This window comes from Urocitellus parryii, chromosome 6 (genome assembly GCF_045843805.1).
Source record: "Urocitellus parryii isolate mUroPar1 chromosome 6, mUroPar1.hap1, whole genome shotgun sequence".
NCBI lineage: Eukaryota > Metazoa > Chordata > Mammalia > Rodentia > Sciuridae > Urocitellus > Urocitellus parryii.
The window spans coordinates 43,642,418-43,654,698 of record NC_135536.1 but is presented as its reverse complement, the minus strand read 5'-3'; the positions used below and the strand labels follow the sequence as shown (position 1 = coordinate 43,654,698).

Here is a 12,281-nt window from a genome sequence, read left to right as displayed (position 1 = left end):
GTACTTTGCCAAGAGTAGTGGCACACGCCTATAATCCCAGCAGTTTAGGAGGCTGAGGCAGGAGGATTGCAAGTTCAAGGGCAACCTCAGCAACTTAGCAAGACCCTGACTCAAAAAATAAAAAGGGCTATGGATATGGCTCAGTGGTTACGTGCCCCTGGGTTGGGTTCAGTTGCTGGTACAAAAATAAAAAATAAAAATATTTGTACTCCCACACCAAGAGTAACAAAAAGAAAAGTGACTAGCCGAGGATTAGAGGTAAAAATACACTATACAGGCTTGTTGGTCTCCAGGAAAGTTGAGTTGACCATTTTAACTTTAGTTTCTTCATGTTCATTCTAATTAGAACTGACTTTTCAGTTTCTTAGTGGACTGAAAAATGAATAATTCATATTGAGTGGATCTCCACAGTCTCCTTGAAAAAGAGTAATAAAATTCAAATGGATAGTAGTGACAGTTATACAACATTGTGAACATACTCAATGCAACTGGATGTACACTTAAAAATGGTTAAAATGAGGTTGGGTTATGGCTCAGTGGTAGTATGCTCGCCTAGCACACATGAGGCACTGGGTTCGATCCTCAGCACCACATAAAAATGAAATAAAGATTTTATGTCCACCTACAACTAAAAAATAAATAAATAAATATTTTAAAAATGGTTGAAATGGGGGGCTGAAGTTGTGGCTCAGTGGTAGAGCCCTTGCCTAGCATATGCGAGGCCCTGGTTTCAATCCTTAGCACCAAATAAAATAAAGGTATTGTGCCCAACTACAACTAAAAAATAAATATTTTATAAAAGTGATTAAAATGGTAAATTTTCTTATGTTTTACCACAGCAAGAAGATAAAATAAATTTGTTTATCAAATACCAAATAGGATGACAGTGTATAATGATTTCATTGTACTGTCATGTGTAACTAATAAAAAAAAAAAGATGACAAATTCATACTGATACTAAGGATACTAAATGATACAATTTAAATATCTCCAGTTATACCTATCAAAATTTATTCCAGGGCTGGGGATATAGCTCTGTGGTAGAGTACTTGCATGGCATGCATGAAACCCTGGGTTCAATTCCTGGCACCACAAAAAATAATAATAATGCAGCAACATCTGAGAGTGATAGCAAATAAAAAGTGAATTTAAAAAAAAATTTATTCTAGCCTTAAAATCTTATGAGTTATTTCAATTATCTTATATAATTATAATATTTTATGAAAAATAACTTGCATGTATGCTGGGTTTTGTGTATACTAAGCATACACTCTTCCATTGAGCCAATTCCAAGAAATAATTTAAAAGCTAGAAATCTCTGACACTATCTTATTTATTGATGACTTTTAGGAACTCTATATATTCATATTGACTAAAATCTAGATTGTTTTTAAAATTTTATCTTATAGGAAGCATCTCAATTCTCCCTACTATATTGTACCTCACAATTGGAGTCCTCAGAGAAACTGCAGTAAAGTTACCTGGGGGCCAGTTATCTTCAACGGTTGCAGCTTCACTTCAGGCTCTGAAAGGAATATTATCTTCCCCCATGGCCCGAGCAGAAAAGAGTCACACCGCTTGGACTGATCTTCTTCGAAGTGCTTTAACAACAGTTCTTGATTGTTGGAATCCAGGTATTAAGGCTCTTTGGAGGGCTGGGGATGTGGCTCAAGCGGTAGCGCGCTCGCCTGGCATGCGTGCGGCCCGGGTTCGATCCTCAGCACCACATACCAACAATGATGTTGTGTCCGCCAAGAACTAAAAAATAAATATTAAAAAAAAAATTCTCTCTCTCACTCTCTCTTTAAAAAAAAAAAAAAGAAAGAAACTGTTTTAAAAAAAAAAAGGCTCTTTGGAAGCATTTGTTCAGTTTGTTTAAAAAAGTGAGAGGTATTTATTTGATCATGGTTATCATTTTTACCTAGAGAAGACAGTATTATGTGTTTAGAAGGTATGTATACATTTTAGTATCTTTAACCTTTAATGCAACTGAATAACAGGGACTTTATATATTGTTGTGAAGGACCTTTAGATGTAGTGCTTATTTAAAATGTGAGTAGCTGGACACAGTGGTGCATACCTGTAATCCCAGCAACTCAGGAGGCTGAGGCAGGAGGATTGCAAGTTCAAAGCCAGCCTCAGCAATTTAAAAAGGCTCTAAGCAATTTAGACCTTGTCTCAAAATAAAACAAAAACGGCTGGAGGTAGCTCAGTGGTAGAGCACTTGCCTAGCACGTGTGAGACACTAGGTTTGAGTCTCAGCACTGCATATAAATAAATAAAATAAAGATCCATTGACAACTAAAAAATATTTTAAAAAACAAAAGGGCTGGGGATGTAGCTCAGTGATTAAGCACCCCTGGGTTCAACCCCCTGTACTAAAATAAATAGATAAATAAAATGTAGTAGGCTTCAATTTTTCAGTACATGCCATAAACTGAAAAATGCATAAGACATACATTATACATGTAAAATAAGATAGGGCTGGGACTGGGGCTCAGTGGTACAGCACTTGTCTACCAAGTGTGAGGCACTGTGTTCAATCCCCTGCACCACATAAAATAAATGTATTGTGTCCATTTATATTAAAAATAAATAAATAAAATAAATCTAACCCAACATCCCAGGATTTACTAGCTAAGGGACTGGACAAGTTACCCAGTTACCCTGAGCTATAGTTTTCTCATTAATAAATCAGGATATTATGTTTTTATTTTGGTTTGGGGTTTTTTTGTTTGTTTGTTAGATGGGCCATCACTAAATTGCCCAGGCTGGCATTAAACTCACTATCCTCCTGCCTCAACCTCCAGAGTAGCTAGGATTACAGATGCACTCACAGGGAACCCAATAATGATATTTTGTTGCAGAAAATTGTTAGCACAGTAACAATGTATAAAAAGCATCTTGTTTATTACTTATCATTTATCAATAAATGATAATCAATGTTATTTTCCCCATCCACTAAATATTTTTATCTTATTGTTATGTGAATTTTGTGTGTTTTGTTTTTGGTTTTGTTTTATCTTGTTTTTTCAGTGTGGTGATAAAATCCAGAGCTTTGTGCAGGATAGGCAAGTGCTCTACAACTAATATACACCCGCAGCTCCAGTTATGTAATTTTTATTTTTAGTAGTATATTATAGTGATTGTAAAAAGTCTTCAGACATACTTTATCCCTACCTTCCTTGTCCTGCTTATAAATATTACAATTTACCCAATTTGAGTTTATGGAAAAAGAAAAGAACCAGAATTAAGGTAGAAAGAGATTCAGAAGATAGTGCAGTCAGAGAAGTCAAAGAAAAGAGAGTTTTAATAGAGAGGGAGTGTTCAGCAGTATGAGATGCTGTAGAAAAGACAAGCAATATGGCAGTAGGACCCTGTTGAAGAACAAAGGAGAGCTGAGGAAAGGGGAAGACACACACAGGTTCCTCTTCATAGGAAAAAGAGAAACAGCTAAAGGGAATGAATAGGATTAAGGAATTTCTCCGAAACTCTAACATGAGTTCATATTTAATGGGGAGAAAAAAACGTAGAGAGGGGTCTGGAATTTAAAATACCAAAAAAGAAAGCAGTGTCCCTCTCTAAGCAAGAATAAAATTCACAGAGCATTTAGGAAGATTAATCTCTGCTGAATTAGGGGAAAGAACAGGAGGTTAAGTATGGAAAGTAAGGTTTTTATGTTGAAGGTTATGGAGAGTTTACCTCTTTGATCACAGACACACACACAAATGGGGTTTTTGGTTGTATTTGAGGGAATGAGACTAAGACTGACTATTAAGAAATTTAAAGGTACCAACAATGATGTAAAACATTTGCTGTATAACAAATGCCTCAAATTTTAGTGACTTAAAACAGTAGACAGGGCTGGGGATATGGCCCAAGTGGTAGCGCGCTCGCCTGGCATGCGTGCGGCCCGGATTCGATCCTCAGCACCACATACAAACAAAGATGTTGTATCCGCCAATAACTAAAAAAATAAAAATATTTAAAAAAAAAAACAGTAGACATTTATTATCTGACAGTTTCAATGGATCAGGGATTCAGGAGCAGCTTAGCCAGATGGTTCTAGCTCAGGGTCTCTCATGATGTTACTGTTAAGAAAGCCAGAACACCAGGCAGAGAGGCAGTTTCCCAGATGGCTATTAGCAAGAAGTATCAGTTCCTTACCACCCAGAATTCTTCCATAGGGCTACTGCTAAGGGAACTTTACATTTATTCTAGGGAAAAGAGTGGGAGTAAGCCAAACACAGTGGCTCCCACCTATAATCCTGGCAACTCAGGAGACTGAGACAGAGGGATCACAAGTTCAAAACCAGCCTCAACAACTTAGAAAGGCCCTAAGCAACTTAGTGAGACCCTGTCTCCAAATAAAATATAAAAAGGGCTGGGGATGTGGCTCAGTGATTAAATGCCCCTGAGTTTAATCCCCGGTACCAAAAAAAAAGAAAAAGTGGGATTAAAGAAATTTTGGAAAAAATGGAAAGAGGAACACAAAAGAACTTTATCTTACCAAGAATAAAAAAGACATTTTTACTAAACTGACTGAGTATGTTGCAGTTTCAAGTTGCCATAAATAATGACTGAAATTAACTGTGCTGTGTGGGTAGCAATACAGCCACATGGTGTAAATAGTTTACTGTCTGGAATCAAACTGTCTGCCTTACTAATTGTGTAGTTTTGGAGGAAATGACTGAATTTCTGTTTGTAATCCATAAAATGGAATAAAGAAGCCAGGCATGGTGGTATATGTCTGTAATCCTGTCTATTCCAGGAGTTAAGGCAGGAAGAATCCAAGCCATCCTCAAAAAATAATAATAATCCTAGCCAGGGGCTGGGGTTGTGACTCAGTGATAGAGTGCTTACCTCGCACCTTTGAGGCACTGGGCTTGTTCCTCAGCACCACATAAAAAAAGTAAGTTATAAAAAAATAATAATAAAATGAAAGCCAGGTGCAATTACACATACCTAAAATCCCAGCAACTCAAGAAGCTGAGGCAGGAGGATTGCAAGTTTAAAGCCAGCCTTAGCAACGTAGTGAGGCCCTAAATAACTTACTGAACCCTGTCTCAAAATAAAAACTAAAAAGGGCTAGGGATATACGGACATGACTCAGTGGTTCAGTACCTCTGGCTTCAATCCTTGGTTTCAAAAATAAATAAATAACAAAAAGGGGTTGAAGTTGTGGCTCAGTGGTAGAGCGCTTGCCTAGCATGTATGAGGCACTGGGTTCAGCACCGCATATAAATAAATAAATAAACAAACAAACAAGTAAAGGTCCATTGACAACTAAAAAATATTTAAACAAACAAAAAAAAGGATTGGGGATGTAGCTCAGTGGTAGATTACCCCTGAGTTCAATCCCCAGAACCACCAGAGAGAAAGAGAATGAATAAGAATACCTATTTCATGATACTCTCTGATGTAAGGGTTTAGGGTACATTTAAGTACTTACAGCAGTGCTATAATTTTAACTTTAAATGTTACCCATGTACCTGTTTTATCTTAAAACTGCTCTGATGTCTAAAAGAAATAGATTCCACGCATTCATAAAATTTTGCATTCATTGCTAGTGTCTCTTAGAGGTATCAGCCCAGGTATTATCTCCTCAAGGTTTTCTCTGACCACACAATATCAGTTAGTCTAGGTTGCTTTCTATGATTTGTTTGTTTGCAATGCTTGGGATGAACCCAGGGCCTCACACATGGTAGGCAAGCACTCTACCACTGAACTACACTCCAGCCCCTCTATGGGTTTCTTAATATAGTTTTTATATGCATGGACCTTGTTGGTAGCTGGAAATTATTTATTGTCTTCCCAGTTTATGGTATGGCTTCTTTGTAATTGTATTCTCAGTGCCTAAAAGAGGGCTAGCTGAAACATAATATTTCTTAATTATTTTATTTGTTGAATGAATATGACCAGAGCTACTATTTATTTATGTTATTTCTTTACAATTAACAGCCCGTTCCTAAATAATTTAATGAGTTGAATTTGTCACACCCTTTCTTTTCAGATAACATTGATTTTTCACAATAGGTTAGTTAAAATTATTTAATGAGAATATGATTTTGGAAAATGAAGATAGATTACTTCTAATACAGAATCCCTTTGTGGCATCCACAGCTATTTTCAGGTTTTTCTCTGCTATTGATAAGTAATATGTGTAGACTGAGTGCTAAGGCATTTTCACTTGGTATATGTTATTGTCAAAATACTTAACAAAGAAAAAAACAATTGCCCAAGTGTGTTAGTGTTGCTGCACAGAAAAAATAATAAGTCAACCATGTTGGCACATACCTGTAGTCTCGCTACATGAGAGGCTGAGACAGAAGGGTCCCTTCAGCCCAGTTCAAGGCCAACCTGAGCAACACAGTGAGATACCATCTTCAAAACAGAAGAAAAATAATTAAAGCTAATACATATTGAACATAATGTGTAGCACATATTCTAACTCATTTAATCCTCAAAGACAGATTTAAATGTCTAAAATCACAAAACTAGTAAATGTACATATGTAATTTTTTTAAATATTTGTTTTTTTGGTTGTAATTGGATACAATACCTTTATTTTATTTTTACGTGACGCTGAGGATTGAACCCAGGGACCCGCACGTGCTAGGCGAGTGCTCCACCACTGAGCTACATCGCCAGTGCTAGTACATATGTATTTGTTGGAGTCTGTACAATAGCTTTGGTAATTTTTGGCTCTTAGAATTATTTATAATAACTTTGTCAATCAAAATTATCTATATCTGTTGTAGTCACAAAGAAAATTATTGCTACCAAGCTAAAGACAGCTTCTCACAGATACATAGAGCAGTCAGTATAATCTGTTCTAATAGATCATTTCTCTTTAGTTGATGGAACACATCAAGAACTTGATGAAGTCAGTCTACTTACTGCTATCACAGTATTTATTTTGTCTACCAGTCCAGAAGTAACTACCATCCCATGCCTTCAGAGGAGCTGCATTGAGAAATTTAAGGCTGCTCTTGAGATAAAAGATCCTATGGTAAGTGTCTTAGTAGAGAGATGTTTGTAAGGCTTTTACAAAACTTTTCTTTGTGATTTTTTTGGCTTCCAAGTATCAGACAACAGGTTTTTATTTTTAGATTTGATATTAATGCCTGTTCTTGGAAAACAAAGCCAAATAATACTGGTCTTTATTCCTCTACCCTAAGGGGGAGAAAGTGAGAAAATGATAAAAAGCAAAATTTGAAATGAGGGCATTTTAAATTGATGTCACTCTAGAAATTTTATTGATATAAAGATTTTATTGGGGGGCTGGGGATGTGGCTCAAGCAGTAGCGCGCTCGCCTGGCATGCGTGCCACCCGGGTTCGATCCTCAGCACCACATACAAACAAAGATGTTGTGTCCACCGAAAACTAAAAAATAAATATTAAAATTCTCTCTCTCTCTCTCTCTCTCTCTCTCTTTCTCTCTCTCTCTCTCCCCCTCTCCCCCTCTCTCTTTAAAAAAAAAAAATTTTTTTATTGGGACTGGGGATATAGGGGATATAGCTCAGTTGGTAGAGTGCCTGCCTCACATGCCCAAGGCCTTGGGTTCAAGTCGCAGCACCACACACACACACATACACACACACACAAATAGTTAGATAGATAGATAGAGCAAGCTATAGAATAAGAGGCTTTTATAAGATATTTTGTGGCTTATAGTAGATTTCCTTTTTAAAAAAGAGAGACTCTAGCATATGCCTTTAGGATTTTGATTGTGAAATAATAATTGTTGCAGAAACAGTAAAACAAATTGATTCCATTCCTTTATGACCATTTCATTTGCTAGATTAATTTTCCTTTTCCTTTATGTGCTACAAAACGAGTTTGTAGGGCTGGGGATATAGCTCAGTTGATAGAGTGCTTGCCTTACATGCACAAGGCCCTGGGTTCGATCCCCAGCACCAAAAAAAGAAAGAAAGAGTTGTAGCCCATACCCAAAAAGTACATTTATTCCCAAAGACATAGGAACCAAATTATCTCTCACTAAAAAATGACTTATATATCTGATGTATAGTCATTTCTTGTTCTGTCCCATTTGTTGCTGCTGCCTGCAGGAGCTTTGTGTAGCCTTCTCCAAGTGGTGGTTCTGACATGTGATGACACATAATTAGTGCAGTTTAGTCAGGGTTCCTTAAAGTCTTCAGACCGTGACATTTGTACATCCAATGTATGTGATTTGTTTTTGGTCTATTCTTATTGTACTTTATGGAGAGTAAATTTTTTAAAATGAGCAAGAAAATGGGAACTAGAGAAAAGAAGAAAAAGTAACCACTCATAGTTATCCTCCCCTACCGCTTCTCACTCCACATTGTTACAGCTCTTCTTAGCATCAGGTTTGAACACTCTTATCAAAAACTTGGTCCTTGTTCTCATGCCAATCCAATTACGAGGACATGTTTTTGAGAAAAAGGAAAAAGAAGGTTTTGGTTTGTTTTTTAAACGATTTTTTAAAATACACACACACATATATATACATATATATATTTAGGTGTTGATGGACCTTTATTTTATTCATTTATTTATATGCAGTGTTGAGAATCGAACTCAGTGCCTCACACCTGCTAGGCAAACACACTACCACTTAGTCACACTCCCAGCCCCCAAAAAAAGAAGTTTATTGCTTTGCTGGCAAAGAGGCACAGGTGACTCCTGTCCCAGAGGCTGTGATTCTACCCACCATGGGGAACAGGGAGTTTTTAAAGAGGTGATTCAAAGGCTACATTCCATACATTCTCTATTGGAGTTATAATTCACTTCTTCATTTGGGAGATAGTCATTTCTGAGATCTTCTGGTGCCATTCCCTAGTCTGCATTACTTCATACCTGTGATGGATATGTGCTCAAGCACAGATTATTCTGCCTGGGATGGGGAAGAAAGGTAATCCTGTTTCCCCTGAGATTAAGGAGGGGGAGAGATTAGGGAGGAGCACAAAGAGAGGAAGAAAAAGAAACATTTTCTTTTGAAAATAAATTATAGGGCTGGGATGGTAGCTCAGTGGCAGAGCACTTGGCCTAGCATGTGTGAGGCACTGGGTTTGATTCTCAGTACCACAAATAAATAAACAAAATAAAAATCTATCAACAACTAAAAAATGTATATATATATATATATATATATATATATATATTTTAAAAAGTTGCAGTAGCAAAGCAGCAAGGGCTATGTTCAAAGCATAAAAGTGGACCACTGTTACTATACTAGCTTTGCACAGTGGCAGTATTGTAGCCAAATGAGGTTTATTTAAGGTGCTAATTAAAAACTCTCCCCAAATTTCAATATCTGTTAATACTTGGACTTCCAAAATTAAAAGTAAATTAGAAATAAATTTAAATACTTCTGCAACTTTAATTTCAAGGAGTTTTTTTTTTCTTTTATTGGAGCATTATAATTATACACAATAGTGGAATTTATTTTAAGTACCAGGAGTCTTCAGAGATTTGTTTGTTTGTGTTAGGGACTTTTCTAAAATTTACAATTTATATTTTTCTTGTCTCTTTCCTCATTAGGTACAAGTCAAGACCTATCAGCTCCTCCATTCCATTTTTCAGTATCCAAATCCAGCTGTTTCCTACCCATACATTTATTCTTTAGCATCCTCTATTGTGGAAAAACTACAGGAAATAGACAAGAGAAAACCTGAAGATACTACTGAGCTTCAGATTTTTCAAGAAGGCATAAAGGTCTTGGAATCATTGATTATCATTGCTGAAGAACAGCATCGTAAGTGCCAGCATTCTGATATTTCAGAATTCCTCTAAAGTCAGAATTTCAATGTTATTTAAATTATAAAACATTCAGTTAGTCACATTAAGACAGGTGTTAGGGCTGGGGATGTGGCTCAAGCGGTAGCGCGCTCGCCTGGCATGCGTGCGGCCCGGGTTCGATCCTCAGCACCACATACCAACAAAGATGTTGTGTCCGCCGAGAACTAAAAAATAAATATTAAAAATTCTCTCTCTCTTTCTCTCTCTCTCTCTCTCTCTCTCTCTCTCTCTCTCTCTCTCTCTCTCTCTCCTCTCCCTCCCTCCCTCCCTCCCTCCCTCCCTCCCTCCTCTCTCAGTCTCTCTTTAAAAAAAAAAAAAGACAGGTGTTATATTAATCCCAGGTATTAATATTTTAGTAGTGATTTGGGAGAAGAGATGAGAAAAATTGTTTTCCTCCCTGCAAGAAAAATGTGGGAAGATCAAGTCCTTTTGCCACCTTGTACAATGAACATTTTTGTTTTCTGAACTTCTTTGTTTATTTTTTAGGCTCTCAGCTGGTGGCCTGCCTTCTGCCCATTCTCATTTCCTTCCTTTTGGATGAGAATGCCCTGGGATCAGCAACTTCAATAATGAGAAATCTACATGACTTTGCTTTGCAAAATCTCATGCAGATTGGGCCTCAGTATTCATCAGTTTTTAAAAACGTAATGGCTTCTTCTCCAGCCCTGAAAGCCCGCCTTGAGGCCGCTATTAAGGGCAATCAGGAAAGTATCAAAGTCAAGTTACCATCATCTAAACATACTAAGAACCCTGGAAATAATTCAAGCATCCAATTAAAGACCAATTTTCTCTGATGTTAATTGTTTTTGAAACAGTAAGCACCTTAATCTAATACTTGATTATTTCCTTTCCTTTGGGGACAAAAGTGAAATTTTAGACACAAGTGCACTTGGAGATCTAGTGGATTGTTTTAACTTAAATAGCTGTGACTTTGCAAAGTGACAGCAAACTTAACATTTTTTGTGGTTGTTTTTGTTTGTCTGTTTTTCCATTTCATAAGTGAGTAGAATTGTTATAATTCTTGCCAGGAATTTCAAAAAAGTGCTAAAAAGGGGCTAGGGATATGGCTCACCTGGCATGCATGAGGCACTGGGTTCGCTCCTCAGCACCACATAAAAATAAAATAAAGATATTGTGTCCACCTAAAGCTAAAAAATAAATATAAAAAAAAGTGCTAAAGAACTAAACAGTCCACTGCTTCAAAAATGAAATGAATTTCTTCTGTCAATCCATATACATGTGTTATGCTTAATTCTTGACAGATATAGATTCACTCTGGTATAAATTATCTGTACTTATATTATATCCCAGTTGCTAATTGAAAATTCTGCTTTATTCAGTAATAGTATTAAACTTTATTGGATTTGTCCAGAAAGATGAATGACTAAAGAGCTATTTAGAAATTTGTTTTTCAATTATCCGGTATATAATGGTACAAATTAATTATAGCCCCAAAGTGTGACATAAGATCTGGTATCTACAAATATCAAGATCTCACATATTTTGGGTTAATGTGTATTGCATTCACAAAATGAAAGCTTTACTCATTTTAAATAGAATAGGGCCTGTCCACTGCACTATTTCTCACATGTATTTTCTGTGACCTTTGTTCCTAACAGTTTTTTTCATTTTCGGCAAACATTTATATTGATGAGTTTAATAAAGACTCTTATCTATATTGTATTTATTAGATCAATTATGGGTTTATATAAATGCCAAATTTAGTACAACAAATTTAGATCATCAGTGAATACAAGTATGTTTTTTTAACATGAAACATATTTTAATACAGAAAATAAACTAATGATAAAGTATTGGTTGAAAAATATTTTTTAACTCTGTTCATGATAATTGATGCTCCTTCCACTTCACTGTTATTATACTGTGTGAATCAAACACTATGTCAAATAAAGCATTTCCCTGTTAAAAATTACAATCTGAAGTGATAGAGGCATGTGCAGAATTGAGAAACACTTTGATTCAAGGAAGAACAATGTGTGATGTACTCTATTTTATTATGTTTGTATATAAATACTCTTATAAATTGTTCAGAATGGAAAAGATTTGACAAATTCTAACACTACAATCAATTTTTCTAAATTACATAAATAAAGCTACTTTTCTTTATACTTCTTGTATTTTAAATTATTTTATTCAGAAAAGATAACTATTTAATCTTACAGATTCCAGAAAAAAGTCAATACTACTGTTGCTGAAAGCTCCGTCCTTGTGCCCAATGCCAGTCCAATAAGGAGGACACAGTTTTGAGAAAAACGAAAAAGAAGGTTTATTGCTTTGCTAGCAAAGGAGAAACATAGGGGACTCCTGTCCCAAAGGCTTTAATTCTGCCCATCAACAGGAACAGGGGACTTTTAAAGAGGTGATTCATAGGCTACATTCCACAAGTTGTAATTCACTTGTCATTTCTGCGATCTTCTGGTACCATCCCCAAAGTCTGGATTACTTCGTTCCTGTAGTGGATGTGAACTCAGGGACT

The 12,281-nt window shown here is 36.1% G+C and overlaps 1 protein-coding gene across 5 annotated transcripts in view; it reads left to right on the top strand.

Moving 5' to 3' along the window:
* Heatr5a (HEAT repeat containing 5A) overlaps window positions 1-11,913 on the top strand; it is a 125,356-nt gene extending 113,443 nt beyond the window's left edge. For all 5 annotated transcript variants that reach the window (XM_077799597.1, XM_077799595.1, XM_077799598.1 and 2 more), the window contains 4 exons: window positions 1,410-1,634; window positions 6,858-7,012; window positions 9,527-9,740; window positions 10,271-11,913. In XM_077799597.1, the coding sequence (XP_077655723.1) occupies window positions 1,410-1,634; window positions 6,858-7,012; window positions 9,527-9,740; window positions 10,271-10,578 (902 nt within the window). In that variant the 3' untranslated portion in view covers window positions 10,579-11,913. The remainder of the gene's footprint in view (window positions 1-1,409; window positions 1,635-6,857; window positions 7,013-9,526; window positions 9,741-10,270) is intronic.
* The last annotated feature ends 368 nt before the right edge of the window (window positions 11,914-12,281 follow it).